Source organism: Trachypithecus francoisi, unplaced genomic scaffold, assembly GCF_009764315.1.
Source record: "Trachypithecus francoisi isolate TF-2019V2 unplaced genomic scaffold, Tfra_2.0 Lachesis_group14, whole genome shotgun sequence".
Lineage (NCBI taxonomy): Eukaryota > Metazoa > Chordata > Mammalia > Primates > Cercopithecidae > Trachypithecus > Trachypithecus francoisi.
Genome location: NW_022681459.1, coordinates 38660916 through 38676601, shown reverse-complemented (window position 1 = coordinate 38676601; position 15686 = coordinate 38660916). Strand labels below are relative to the sequence as shown.

General features: G+C 44.9%; 1 long non-coding RNA gene, 1 pseudogene and 1 gene segment (V, D, J or C); 2 read left to right on the top strand and 1 right to left on the bottom strand.

Moving 5' to 3' along the window:
• Window positions 1-119: 119 nt before the first annotated feature.
• Window positions 120-3742, top strand: LOC117096622 (annotated as a pseudogene).
• A 689-nt stretch (window positions 3743-4431) lies between these two features.
• Window positions 4432-5035, top strand: LOC117096651. The segment is given in 2 exon segments: window positions 4432-4591; window positions 4680-5035. Coding segments are annotated over 2 exon segments (390 nt in total).
• Window positions 4845-14048, bottom strand: LOC117096659. 2 transcript variants are annotated; one of them, XR_004442570.1, is made up of 3 exons: window positions 14038-14048; window positions 9960-13056; window positions 4845-9730 (listed from the first exon to the last, which is right to left on the bottom strand). It is a non-coding gene; the product is annotated as an uncharacterized LOC117096659 (long non-coding RNA). The 2 variants fall into 2 exon arrangements; XR_004442571.1 differs by having other exon boundaries at window positions 4845-10120; window positions 10983-13056.
• Window positions 14049-15686: the final 1638 nt, after the last annotated feature.

Genomic DNA, 15686 nt, shown 5'->3' with positions numbered 1-15686 from the left:
TGGGAGGATAGATTGAGGTCAAGACTTCAAGAACAGCTTGGGCAACAAAGCAAAACCCTGTTTCTACAGAGAGAGAGAGAAAGAGAAAGAGAGAGAAAGTAAGGAAAGGAGAGAGAGAGAGGGGAAAGAGAAAGAAAGAAAAGAAAAGACAGAAAAAGAGAAAGAAAAGGAAAGAGAAAAAGAAAAAAAAAAAATCTCTTACATTTCAATACTTATGCAAACAGGAAACAACCCAAAACAAAATTAGGACCCACACCCATTAGGATGGCTTTACCAAAATAATAGAAAATAACAAGTTCTAGCAAAGATGTATAGAAATTATAACTGTTATGCATTGCTGGAGGGACCATAAAATGATGCATCCACTGTGGCGGCCTGGATGACAGTTCCTCAGAAAACTAAACACAGAATTACCATTTTACCAGAGTTTCACTTCTGGGCATGTGCCTCAAAGAATTGAAAGCAGGATCTCAAAGAGAAAACTGTACACCCTGGTTCATAGCAGCATCATTCACAATAGCTAAAAGGTGGAGGCAGCCCAAATGTCATCTATTGGATAAACAAGATATAGTATACACACACAGGGGAATATTATTCAGCCTTAAACAGAAAGTTCTGACCCATGCCATGGCATGGATGAACCCTAAAGACATGATGCCAGCAGAAATAAGCTGGTTTCAGAAGGACAAAAGTTGTTTGCTTGTCCTTATATGGGGTATCTAGTGTAGTGAAATCGATAGAGACAAGAAGTGGAATGATGTTTTCCAGGTATGAAGTTTTGGTTTGGGAAGATGAAAAATTCCTGGAGATGAATGATGGTACTATGGTTGTACAACAATATTACTTTACTTAATGACACTGAAGCATATGCTTGAAAGTGGTTAAAATAATGTATTTTGTGTTTGAATAATTTACACAGTCAAAAAGAAAAAAAATTAATATTTGAAGCAGTATCCCTACTTCCAAGATCAATAAAAATATAGAGGACTAGGAGAGTGTGTCTGAGTCTCCAGGACACCCTTCCTTCTGTGCAAGCCCCACAGCACCCTAACAGACAAATAGAGTTGAAGATGCCTCATTGCAGGTGACACAAAATAACATGAGAAAGTTTGGGAGTGGGCATGATGGTAGTGGTGGGTGCCTGACCCAGTCCAGGAGCAGCTGCTAGTGCAACAAGGACCAAAGAAGGGGAGATGAAGCTGGCAGTAGTGGTAGCAGCCTCTCAAGCTGGAGAGGGGCATCTGCTATCCTATGAAAATGGTTCATAGTTGATATATCTGGCAAAGATATGTCATCCTGTCTACCTGTCATGACCAACTACAGTTTTCATTGCAATGTACGTCATGATAGTGGCATATTTCATCCAGAAGCAAGTAAACATGAAGAAAATGTCCCTTAGTGCTTTGGTCAACCTGGCATGGCAGTCCCCAACACAAGATGAATATTATACCATTTCTTGATAAATACTGGGAGTGCATGATGACCATTCAGACACCTGGGAAAATGACTAGGCTGAATAACATTGTTAAAACAATGAGGAAAGAAAGAGATTTATTCTTGGTAAAGGAACACCTGGATCCAGGACGTAAAGACCTGAAAGAAGATTGCCCAAGATGTGGACTTTTGGATCAGGACCTTGGTAACACTGATCCTATTTATGGACAACCAAAAGCAAAGCAGTGCCTTGTCTATGAGTAGGAATCTGAATGGGGGAACTGAACAGGAAGCAACAGAAAAGAGGAAGAGGAGCTCAGTGCAAACAACAGGATGAGATCTCAGAGACCACCAAAAAGGCCCAGAGTGACCCTTTGTTTTCTGCTCAGAGCCTTCCCCCTTACACCTTTTAAAACACTCACTTAACAAAGATGGCTACTGGTATATTCTAACTGAGCCTGATCCACACACCCTTGGTCCTCAGAAGGTTGAAGACTGCTAGGCAGGAGAACTTATTCCTGAAGACCTCCACAGTGACTGCTTCTATGAACAGGTTTTATTAGCCTAACATGATTGAGCTCCCCAGGTAAAGATGTCCAATGACCAGCTGGCTGTCTGTGGTTGGGAAGAAGGGCTACTCTATGATGCAGGCCTCTCATGGAGTATGGAAAGGGATGTGGTACTTTGAAATCACCAAGGATGAGTTGTCACCAGACACCACTGCCAATGGGATTGGTTTCAGCCCTAAGGCAACCATCAGTCTCCCTTAGGTTATGATAAATTTAGCTATTCTTGGTAGAGCAAAAAGGAACCAAGTTCCATCAGTCCACAGACAAACAGTACTCTTCTAGCTATGGACGAGGACAGGTCCTGGGATTTTATATTAATCTTCCTGAAAACACAGAGACAGCCAACTTATTGTCTGATACTTGCAAAGATAAGACTTTGAAAAGTTCGACAATTATTTGTATTTTGAGAAAAAAGACTTTTCGGCTAAAGCACAGAAGAGCCTAAAACAGATTCTGCACGGTAAAATAATAATTTATAAAAATGGTGTCAATTAAGATGTTGTTTAAAAATATATTTTTGAGGGGGTTGGTTTCCAGCCATCTCCTGGGAAAACAGCTGCATGGTTTGTATTAACTTTGGACTGTCCTGCAAGTGTCATTCAAATGATCTCACTTACTCCCCTATGAGTGACATGGGCTGGGACGCTGTGGTAGAGCACACTACTGCTGATGTCTTGTATCTCCTGGAGACAGAAGTGGATGGGAGGCACAGTCCTCCATGGAACCCTGAATAGTTCCCTCTTTCTTCTCAAATATGGATTTCTGGGGAATAATACTAGATGGCTTTTGTTGTTGTTTTTGAACTGTCTCAAATGTTCTCTCAAAGATTCTGCAGAACATAGCCTATCCACTTAGCAAGCTAAAAGGCTGAATAAGACTGTGAGAGATGCCCTGCTCATCATCATTCTTCTTCCACTTCCACTTCCTGCTCTTATATTCTGTACCATCAGCCAACAGCTACTGATCCCAAGATCTTGTAATCCCTCTGGACTGCATACCTTGCCAGCTGGAACTTTTTATCTTATTGTATTTTCTAAGGAGTGAATAATCTCGTCCAAATAACTAACATATTTAAAGACATTTCCGTCTGTAGACACTGATTCCATACTATCTGTTTTCCAAGGAAGTGGTGAGCAAGTTTCTGAGAACACCTGAAATCAATGACTGTCCCTTCCAAACCAAAAAGTGATGTCCTTTTGGTGCGGGTTTGGTTTTGTTATTAATTTTAAAACATACCTTTGAAGACTTAGATCTCTGAAACTACTAGATTTCTAGAAGTGTAATTGTGAAAGAAGTTTGCTTGCATCATTAACAAAATGAAAAACTCTTCCTAAATAAAATTTGTTCTGAAGTTGAAAAAAAAAATAATGTGAGATTGGAACCTGGGAGGTCTGAAGATTCCCAGGAGCACTCTCAATTCTGAAGCTGATTGTAAGATAAGGGCTCCCAACAGCCCTTCGCTTCTTATGAATCCCTGGAAGGACTCACATAACTCACTGAAAACTGTGACATTCATTAATATGATTTTTCTACAGTGAAATAATAGAGATTACAGTAATTCAAGGGAAGAGGCACATAAGCAGAGTTCAGGAGAATTCCAAGCACAAGCATCCAGTTGTCCTCTCCCAGTGGAGTAACAGACAATGCTGCATTCTGCTGGCAACAGTGTGTGATTCTATGTAGGAAGCATTGCCAACCAGCAAAACTCATCCAGGCTTGGTGTCCAGAGGACTTTTGAGTGATGGGGTGGGTGAGAGTGGGGGGGTTATGTAGACCTTGATGATTATCCTCATAGCTCACTTGAGTTTCCACTGAATTGACAATGAAACTCCAACCTTCCATATTTGGTCATTTTCTTTTTAAAAATTCTCTAAAGTAAATTATTTAAAAAATTCTCACTTAAACCAGCTGTTCATTTAATATAATGCTCAACACAAATAGTTTCAAAAAGTCAGTTATGTCATTAAAACAATTGTTTAGTCATTCAAACATTCAGATAGCAACACCACGTAGCACTAAAATCGAACTAGTCACAGGGGCAGGATTTCAGCAACAGCAAGAGAAAGTAGAACAAATAGGAATGAGCAAAGAATAGACAAGTAATTGGGTGTGAATTGACCTGGAAGATATTGTGGCGATGTCCAAAGATAAATCAATAGTTATTTGTTAAACAAGTGAAAGACCAGGCATTCTCAGTCCAGGAGAGCCACCAGGGGGCGGTCGGGGTCTCTTGGATTGTAAGAGGCTCAAGAGAGTCAAACTGAATGAACCCTGCACAGTTGCTCACTGACTCATGTAAATGTTAGAGCAGCTGCTTCCTCCCACAGGGCAAATCCACAGCACACAGCCACCCTGGGCTGGCCCCTCACAGTGTAGCTGCTCTCAGGACTGTGGACCTAGGTGGTGATAAAGGCAGTAAAGATTTGCATACAGCAGCACACAACACACCCCCTCCCTGCACAGAGCTCAATAGGAGATAAAGAGCCATCAGAATCCAGCCCCAGCTCTGGAGCCAGGGGTCTCTTCCAATATCAGCACCATGGCCTGGACTCTGCTCCTCCTCCAGTTCCTCCTCACTTACTGCCCAGGTTAAGAGAGATTTCAAATACCAGCCTTTGGAGGGATCCCTTTTTCTCCCTTTCTCATGTCTAACCTGTGTCTGTTTTTTTGTTTCAGGGTCCAATTCTCAGGCTGTAGTGACTCAGGAGCCCTCACTGACTGTGTCCCCAGGAGGGACAGTCACTCTCACCTGTGCTTCCAGCACTGGAGCAGTCACCAGTGGTAACTATCCAAACTGGTTCCAGCAGAAACCTGGACAAGCCCCCAGGGCACTGATTTACAATACAAACAGCAAATACTCCTGGACCCCTGCCCGGTTCTCAGGCTCCCTCGCTGATGGCAAAGCTGCCCTGACACTGTCAGGTGCGCAGCCTGAGGACGAGGCTGAGTATTACTGCTTGCTGTACTATAGTGGTGCTCAGCACAGTGATAGACTCATAAGAGGAACCAAGACATAAACCTCCCTAGGCCCTTGTGATGTGGAGATCACTTGATCAGACACGCCAGCTCTCATGGCAGCCTACATGTGGACCAGCCATAGGGGAAGGGACGGGTATGAATTGATTCCTATTTCTGCTTAAGCCCTGAAGTGCAGGAAATGTGAGAATGATTTGGGAGTTACTGGATCCAGGAAAAAAAAAAAAAAGAAGAGTTAATTATTTTATATTCCAAAAGGAACACTAACAGCTGGATCAGATCTAAAGGTTGAGCCTAAATATATTTCCTCTAGAAAGAAGCTTCTTCAAAGTATGGGCTTTCTGAGCTAAGAGCAAAGACAAGAAACTGTTCTTTTTGTGTATTACCCAAGTTTGTTTTATTGAGTTAATTTCAAAGCAATACATGGCTATTATGTAAAACAAGAATACTAAAAACCATCAGGTTCACTGCAAAACTATCTCATCGCAAACAATCAAAATCAGTACATTTCTTCATTTGGAAGCATTCTTTCATTTTTGTTCTCAATATTTCCACAAAGGTGATCAAATCTTGTGCTTTTTTTTTTGTGATTTTACACATTTTTATGCTCTTGTCTTTTAAGGTTAATGTGAGTAGTGTTCCGTTCTTCAAAAGGATAAAATATTTGAATCATTATTAATTTTTAAAAAGTTTTTATTATACTTTAAGTTCCGGGGTACATGTGCACAATGTGCAGGTTTGTTAATTTTATTTTGATTTGAGTACCAATGAAAAAATACAGTTATATAGGTAATTCCAATTGTTAAATTTTCAGACAAAGATGGGATATTGTGTTATTATTAAAACATGCCTGGTTATTTCTATAGGTTTAGTTCGGTAAGGGAAAATGCCTGCAATTTTCAGTGCAAAGCCTGGAGTACCTTATGCCTGACTCCACAATACACAACCTAGAGAAACAAGGGTTTCCAGCTCATGTTTGCTGGAGCATAATAGATTCAGTTACGAGGAACAATTTATATGCAAAACTATTTCAATGTCTTCATGCATGTGTTGGAACAGTACATCTCAAACTCTACTGTGCATACAAATTATCCGGGGATCTTACAAAATGCAGTTTCTGATTGAATGAGTATGAATTGTTGATGCAGTCTCTGCATTTTCAAAGTGTGCCCGCCACAGAAAATCCACATATATGTTTCAATAGTAATAAGTCCAGCCAGGAGCAGAGGCTCACGTGTGTAATCCTAGCACTTTGGGAGGCTGAGGCAGGAAGATTACTTGAGGCCAGGAGTTTGAGACCAGCCAAGGTCAACAGAGCAAGATCTTTTCTCTACGGTTGTATTTTTTTAATATGAAAAAGGAATTAGCTGGGTATTGTGCTACAGGCTTGTAGTCCTACATACTAAGGAGGCTGAGGCAGGAGAAGAGCTTTAGCCCAGGAGTTAAAAGCTGCAATGAGTCATGATCGTGACACTGCACTCCAGCCTGGGTGGTAGAGTGAGATCTTGTCTCTAGTAATAATAATAATAATAAGTCCATAAGAACAGTATAAAATAAAGAGAACCCTTGGCAGACAAGAACTTAAGTAAAACCTCTGACATAGGGAATTAATGAGCTTGGATGATAGAAGCACCCACACTCCATGGAGGGAGATGACCAGGGAGGACAGCGGCAAAGCTGGGAGAGGCTCCCCTTTCTCTACAAACAAAAACAAAAGCAAACAGACAACAAACCTGACCTCCCCTCTTGCTCCCGTCCAACATTCTTACTGGCTTCTCTTCCATTCTTTTCTATAGTGTAGCCCATCCGTACGCTCTCCCCTTCCGCATCTCTGATTCCTGAATTCCCTTCCTGGGTCTCTCTCCTTTTCCTACCACCACTTCTCCCCTCTGAATTCCTGAGCTAATTATCAAGCGTTTTATAACAGAAAACTCATTGCATTTTTCTAGATCTGTCCTTGAAAGATGACACTCATATTTTTATTCTTTTTCTTGAATGTCTCTGATACCTTTAGTTCTGAAGAACCCCAAAGTTTTGGTTGATTCTCTTTCTTCACCTCAGCCGGGTCCTCCTTCTCCTTCCTGGGCTTCTCAGTATTTCCAGTGAATCCAGTGAACCACACAAATATGCTAATCAGTTCTCCCCAGCCTCCACCACTCTGTCTTGTGTGCTGATCTAGCGAGGAATTAAAGAGGAAGAGAGACCCTTGGGTTTCTGTGCAGCCTGGGAAGTGAGTTCACAGCTGGACTCAGCTGGGACACCAGACACCTGGTGTCTGTTGATGGTTAGTGGTCCCGGGGTCCTGCAGCAGCTGTGCCCTCCCAGGGTGCCTTGAGAGTCACTGACACGCTCTGCTACCTCCCACTCACCTCTCCTCAAGGAGGACAACCAGATTCAGCATCCTTTGTGAGGGGTACAGCCAGAGATCAGCATAGATTTGCATTCAGACCCTTCCTCTAAAAGATGCCATGGAAGAGGGGCTGTCCCCCCTAATCTGTGTGGCTCAGGAAGCAGAGCTCTAGAGACATCTCTACCATGGAGCAGACCCCTCCTCCTCTCCCTCCTTATTCTGTGTACAGGTGGCTAGGGATAGAAAGGCAGGGACTGGCACTGGGAGGACCAGGGCTCTGTCTTGCTCCCCTGACTCACGGAGTCACCTTCCACATCCTGTGTCTCTCTCCTGACTCTCAGGGTCCTGGGCAGTCAGGGCTCACTTGGTAGCCTACACAGTCTGTCTGTGATGAAACCAGTCACCATCTCCTGGAAGCAACAGCAAAAAGGTTCTTGGAATTGTGTCCTGGTATCAATAATGACAAGAAACTGCCTCCAAACATCTGATTTATAGAAGCAAATATCTGCCTGCAAGGATCCAGGATGGATGCTCAGGCTACCAGTTTGGCAAGGAGGCCTTCCCAAGCATCTCTGGGCTCCAGGCTGAGGATAACGCTGATCTCAACTATTGGCTTCAGACAGCCCCCTGGAGGCACTGTTTGTGCTGCAGTCTGGGCAAGTGACACAGGAACATGTCAGGTCTCCTAGGAGCATAACCTAACTGCAGCACCACATAAAACCAGGACAGCTGGGCTGTTTACCATGTGTGTGTGTGTTTGCTGGTGCTGCTGCTCACCAGGGTCCAAGGCTCAGATTAGGGACAGTGATCTAGAGAATGCTGCTTTGTTTTCTCAGGGCCAGACTTTAGAGAGACCTCTTAGCCACAGCATTGTCAGACTGCCTCAGGAGAACCAGAAAGTCCTTGATTTCTGGAACAGGCTGCCCTGGGAACAGAGTCATGATAGGCCAGGGCAAGCAGGGACAGAATCCAACTGAGTCTGTCTCAGGCACATGCAGTAATAAAGATCTCTGTTTTTCCTTAATGTTTATTGAACACCTACTATATGCCAGGGTCAAGTCTAGTGCTAAGGATACAGAGGTGACAAGACAGACAGGGATCCTGTCTTCACAGGACTGACACCAAGCAGAAATGTGAGGGCCAGCAAGTCAATAGAAAAAAGGCATATTGTGGTGTATCCAAGAGGTGACACTGGCCAGAACGGGGAAAGCAGTAGGAAGCCCTTAGGGAGTTGTAAGCAAGGAAGACAGGGACCCTGATTTGAGACTGAGGAGAAAAGTCCAGCTTCTCCAAACAAGGTGAAAAAGGAGGGGAGAGAATGAAAGTGGACGGTCTAATTAGGAGATGGTAACTTTGTCCACATGGCAGATGAGGTCTCCAGCAAGTGATGCAGCAGCTAAGCTGGAAAAATATGCGTGACCCACACCGTGGTGTGTGTAAGACTAAAGAAAAGAGGTCACTAGGTTGAGACCCGACCTTGTTCCTGTGATAAGAGCCTGACAACATCTTCCTTCTGTTACTGAGTGCCTCACATACCTTTTTTCTTTGGGTATCTCCTGGGACTCAGTACTCATTGCTTCCCTTCTGTCATATTCAGTGAGATTTATTTCAAACATGACTTTGCACACCCAGAGAGAGACCTGGCTCCTTTCTATGGAGCAAAAGCACTGAGGATCAGGACAGAGCCTTCTACAGCACATGGGATGATGCCTTACACACTAACGGTGCTGCTGTTAAAGCTCGTGATCAAACCTCCCCGGAGCTACCTCAGAAACCATGAGAAGCGAGGTGTCAGTGCTGAGGTGCCTGACTTGAGGGTACGCTAATTTGCAGTTTGTCCAGTCCCCTCCCAGGCATTTTTACCAACCCTTCTGTTTACCTCCTTTCATCCCTGCCTCCTTCCTGGGGCAGGCTTCCGGGCCTCTGGTGTCTGCTGCTCTGTCTCCATCAGAAACAGAGCGGTAGGGAGGTTGTCTGATAATGAAGTTCCCTCCTCATACTCAGTTGTCTGGTTCCCCTTAGGAATTCTTCTGGATGATGAGAATGTTCTGTTTTATTTCTGCCCTACAGTAAGACCCCAGCCATTTGTGAGGCCAAGGAGATTGACCTCATTCTGTTGAAGCAGGATGATATTTAACATGTGTATTCAAATAACATCATCAACTTGTGAGCAAGTCAATCCATTCTTCAGAATTATGGAAATGCGTGTCTCTCAGCTGTCAGCAATGGGCTTCGGATCCCGAGAGTGATGAACTTGTCAGGGCAGGGCCAGCCACATGAAGATGTTTCTGTACAGTTAGTGACTCCATTCATCGTGTTTCCCCTGCTGAGATCCAAGCTCCATGAGATGGTTTATTGTTCTTGTTTTCTGTCTTGTCATTGCCCAAAACACTGCCTGACACTAAGGATAGACTTAATACATGTTTGTTAAATATGTGGGTTCTCCTATACTGGAATCCCAAAAAGATGAACAGATCTGAGATCAAGATAATTTTTTTAAAAATTCTGGATATTTTGTATTTGAAATTCCAAGATCATTCAATAGAAGATACTAAGTATGAAGTTTTGTCTTTGCATCTGGTTATCAGGAGAAGGATATGGATATGCAAATACATAGATATCACACATACCTCTCCATGGCCCAGAGACTTGAGAGCTCAGCTGGTCTCTGCAGCTGCCAATCACGGCCTCTGTTCACTCATTTATGGTCTGATTCCCATGGACCCACATATGCTGCATCCCATGGGTTCATGTGGAGAAAGTGGAGGGGGCGTGATGGGCTTTCCCAGTCCTGCTTAAAAAACCACAGGGAGCAAGTAGACCATAAAGCAAATTCTGGGGACAAAATCTCTTAAGAGCAAATAAACTACAGAACATGGGTGAGTTGGGAAAATCTCTGGCAATATTTATATAACTAAGAAGTTTTACATTAGATATCCTTCAACACAATATTCATTACAGAGCTTCCAATCAGCCATATGATCAATACAACTCAAACACTAAACTCATCAACCCCAAGTCCCATAATAGGCTTTGATGAGGAAATTCTTGAAGGAAGAAAGATGGGTTTGTGCGCTTTGTGTCCACAGAAGAGATATTTCTGCACTAGGACAACAGGGTAAAGCCATTAAACAGTTACAAATATAGCTGCCCATCTGGACTTTATTCTAATCCCATATGCAATGCTGTGAGTCCTGCATCTGCAAATCGTAGCATTCATTGTACTTCCTTCAGTTTCCCAATTGCTACAATAAACTAACTTTAGACATAGATGATTGAAAACCAAATCTATTAATGTGAGAGTCCTTGGTATCTGTTGCTTTAATGAACAAGAATTATGGTACACTTCAAATGTATATATTTGTTAATTTATGTACCAATGATATGATACTGCTTCGTTGATCTGTTGTAAAAATCATCCAGCGAGGGAGTAAGTGGATGGGTAAAATGGGTTGAAAAATTAAACAAGATGAACCATATTGATGATGGTCAAAGTTGGCCAAAGACACAAACAATTCATTAGAAAATTGTCTGTGTATTTGTATGACTCAAAAGTTTCCATGCTAACCAGTGTTGAAAATATCCTTGTTTGTGATGAGATGTTTATGTTCTGCGTTTAACAGGTGTACAATGTGGGCAAAATATAAGCTTACACTTTGACTTCAAGTAGGAGCCCATCTTCCCCAACAGGCAGAGGAGAAGCTGGTGTGGAGGACGTGGAAAAGACAGGAGCTCAGGGTTTCCCAGGAAAGACAAGTGAGTGAGCCTGGACCCCTAAAAGCAAGGGCAGGGGCTGTGAGTTGGGCTGTGGGGGTGTGTAGGAGCCACAATGTGAAGGACAGGGGGCTGAAGCCTCAGGGTTCAGGTTTTATAATAACAATGAGGAGTTACTTAAGGGTCTTTAGCCAGGGAGTGCCCTGCCTGCCCCATCTGAATGAGAGGGATGTCTCCAAATGCCTTGAGGAGAGAGTGCCTGAGAAAAGTGAGTGATCCTGATTCTAGATTATTCACTAAACACTTTGTGAGTCTAGAAATCCAGAGGCCATTTGCACAGTTAGCACAAGCATTGATGTGGCTACACTGAGAAGTGGTGGTCTCTGCCTTTGTCTCCTCAGACATTCAACTCATTTGCAAGAGAACTTTGTGTATAAAATACATACTGATCTTTCTGATAAACTGAAAACACCTAGTGAAAAATTACAGGTGGTAATATCACAATACAATTTGTGTAACAGGTAGAACAAATTATTGACCAAAAAATATGACACACCTGTGCAGAAAATGATGTTTTACTTAGGGAGATAATGGCTAAGTTCATAAAATAGTGAAATATGTCACACTGCTCACTGGTAAAGGTAAGTCTAGCAAATCTATTAGTTTTCCTGTATCACAAAATCTCTATAAAATGTCTGAAACAGTTGTAAATATAACTTTTGCTGAATTGCTGCCTTTAACATGTTTTGGATCCTTTATTTTTCCTGGAAAATTTTCATTATTCACTGTCTTTTTGAACAGCTCCTAGCTGCCCTTCAACCTGGCTCCTTAGCTGACCCGTTTCCCATGATGCACACTCTGATGGCACATGTGGGCAAATAGATTTTTCTAAAATGCCCTTTTGGGGTGCTGACACCTTTAAAACCTATATATGTACAGGTCTGCACATCCCACAGACCAAGACTGCTTCTGGGAATGAGAAATCACAGCAATAATGCACAGCATGAGAGAAGCAGTGTCTAGGAATCAGACCATGGATATGTGAATACAGACACTGACTGGAGAGCTGCGGAGACCAGCTGGATTCTGAAGTCTCTGAGCCATGGGAAAGTGTGTGTCCTGGGACCAGCATCAGATACTGTGGGGCTGCCCTGTGGTTCCTACACAGCTGCTCAGTAAGGACCATTCGATCAAAGAAATCCAACCCTGGGGGCTGGGTCCTATGTTCACTGATGGGCACTTGGCCACTGTGTCCCCTCTGGCCTGGCAGAGATCCCTGAGCAGGGACCTGTGTATGGTCTCAACAGGTGTTTCCTCCCAGGGCCTTGCAAGAAGAAAAGCAAATCTTCCTCCTGTTCAGTCTGCAGAGTGAGCTGAGCTGCATCCCCAGGGCTCAGGGAGGGGCTGGGCAGTCCCTGGGTGGAAACACATTTGCATGAGCAGTCCCTCCTCTGCAGAGGGTGGGAAGAAAAGGAGGCCTGGGGCAGCCCAGTCTCACTGCAGGGAAAGAGGCTGTGTCCACCATGGCCTGGACTCCTCTCCTCCTCCTGCTCCTCTCTCACTGCACAGGTACAAAAAGACCTCAGAGACAAGGGCCAGCACCTCAGCCCGATTGTGACTCTTCTGACAAAGATCCCTGAGAAACTTGACCCTGGTTTCTGCCTTAGCACCCATTAATGTCTGTGTTTGCAGGTTCCCTCTCCCAGCCTGTGCTGACTCAGCCGGCCTCCCTCTCAGCATCTCCTGGAGCATCTGCCAGTCTCACATGCACCTTCAGTGGTGGCATCAATGTTGCTGTCTACAACATATACTGGTACCAGCAGAAGCCAGGGAGTCCTCCCCGGTATCTTCTGTGGTACAAATCAGACTCAGATAAGCATCAGGGCTCTGGAGTCCCCAGCCGCTTCTCTGGATCCAAAGATGCTTCAGCGAATACAGGGATTTTACGCATCTCTGGGCTCCAGTCGGAGGATGAGGCTGACTATTACTGTGCCACCTGGCACAGCAGCGCTTCTCACAGTGACACACACAGATGGGGAAGTGGGACAAAATCTCACCCTGCTCTGGGTCTTGCTCTGTAACAATTTTTAAATTTTAAAATAACTGGCCTAGGCACAAACTACATTTGGATGTACTTTCTAGTGGTTAAAGTCTCTTCTGTCAATTTCCCACCCATTTTCCTGATGTCTCAGTAAAACAAAAACAGAACAAAAGAAAACCACCTGATGACCCTGAAGTGTTGGCTGCTTGTCCATGTGTGCTAACATCAGGACATGTGGAGCTGGACTTTTTTCTTGAAAGAAGCAAAATGAGGCTTTCCAAGCTCACGTCGTGGTCAGAGCCTGGGGACATGGTAGCAGGTGAACAGTCTTCTGCAGTATGTTCTCTGCTCTTCCAGCGTACAAGCAGAGACCTCCCCTTCCATCCCCAGTAGTCTGTTCTCAGGGCTGTCTGAGGCTCACTTTGTCCCAGGAACAAGGCACTCCAATATGAAATGCTGCCTGAGGACACAGGTCAGGGAGGAATTCCAGATACAGTGCTGACCTGGCTCAGTCCTGGGTACCTGCATTTCAGTGGAAATGTCAGGCGATGGGGTTAAGTCTGAGGGTAACTGCAGACCTGGGGCCAGTAAAGCTCTGTGTAGGACATGAGAGAGTCAAGGGGAGGCTCCGCCATGGCTGAGACGAGGCTGAGGCTGCTCCTTGTCCACGGGGGAAGTAGGTGCCAGGGATGTGAGTTTCCTACAGCTCATCCCACTCAGGACCACGGCGACTGCTGAGGGTGGGTTTCCTGATCCCTCAGGGCCTGACTGTGTTCTCTTCTCCTCTCTTACACCATTGCAGCGTCTCACTGAATCAGGGTCCAGCGGTGAGTCTGTGGAATATCCCGGTACAGAAACTGCCCAATATTTGCTTCAAGTGACTCCTCCCTGGGAAACTCTTGAGGAGTCCCCATCTCAAAGTCTCCTTTTTCTGCATGGGGAGCAGCAGAAACATTGGGCATTCCCATGGAAATGGCTACGGAGGCCTCCCAGAGACAGCCCCTAAATTTATGACCTAGGACAGCAGTGATGGTGATTCAGTGGTCCCAGCCTGATGCTCCTGCTCTGGGTTTATTCACACAGCCTCCTAGACCACCTCTGGGCTCCAGCCTGGGGACCCGTCTGGTTATCAGTGTCACACAGCTGCACCCTGACTCTATGTTACCAAAGGTTCCTGTTCCATGGAGAAGTGAGAGAAGATCTGCCCCACTCATCCTCTCTGCCCATCCCTCCTTTATCTCTGCCTGTGACCAACACCAGTTCATGCCAAGGCTTCTGCTGTTGGTTATATTAGTGAAAGAGGAGCAAGAGTTCAGTGACAATAACTCCTTTTCTTACTGGTCTTCCCAATGGACAGAGAATCAGTTTGTCTCAAGAAACAAAATAAGCTGCCCACACATGGTGGGTGGGGATGAGGTGGAAATGACAAGAAAGAATCCAGCCTGGCTGGGCAGGGCGGGTCACGCCTGTAATCCCATCACTTTGGGAGGCCAAGGCAGGTGGATCACCTGAGGTCAGGAGTTTGAGAGCACCCTGGCCAACGTGGTGAAACCTCATATCTTCTAAAAATACAAAAATTAGTGTGGCGTGGTGGCTGGCCCCTGTAATCCCAGCTACTCGAGGGACTGAGGCAGGAGAATCACTTGAACACAGAAGGCGGAGGTTGCGGTAAGTCGAGATCATGACACTGCATTCCATCCTGGGCAACAGAGAGAGACTCCTTCTCAAACAGATAGATAGATAGATAGATAGATAGATATATAGATAGATATATAGATAAAAATAAAAATAGAAAGAAAAGAAAATGAAAGAATCTAGTCAGTGAGACCTAGAAATCTAGGACCCTTCGACCTGGTCCCACAGGTGTCCCCTCCTTTTGGTGCAGGTATGCTGGCCATTTCCTGAGCTCTGAAACTCTGGGAGCAATGACATGAAAGGAGAATCCAGCCTGTGGGACCCACAGATGTGAGAGAGGAAGTCTGATGCTTAAGAAAACATCAGCTCAGCATTCTGAAAGGTCTAGATATGGCTTGGCCTAGAGCTGGTGTAGAAGAAAAGCAAGAGAGATGCTCAGCCTTGGGGGGGCCAGGCCCAGCTGTCCTGTCAAGGGGCTGAGCTCTTTGCAACATGGATATCCTGCAGAGACATCCTTGGGGAGGCTGTGATCCCAGAATGATGCCAAAATGCTAATGGAAGTGAGCAGGGGATGGTTTATGGGGAAATGAGGAGACGGGTGTGGGGTCAGATGTGGTAAGGAGGGTGCAGCCTGAAGAGGAGACTGTTCATTGGGACTCATAGGAGGAGGAGGCCTGGAGCCTAGAGCAGCAACAAAAGGAGGACCTGGAATGACCTGGGCCATCAAGACATGCAGGGACTGGGGGTCTCTGTCTCTGAGGGTTCCTGAGGAGGATCACATAAAATAATCCATAGTCAGTGTCCTCTGTCCAGGGCTCACTGTCCCAGCAGTTGTGTCTTCCTCCCGGAACCTCTGGGTGTCCAGGTTCCTTAGTTGTGGACCTGTTCTTCTCTCTGTCCTCAGCCTAAGGGCTGGTGGGGCATCTACCAGGAAGCATATCCGTGGGCAGGGATGGGGCCGTGGGCT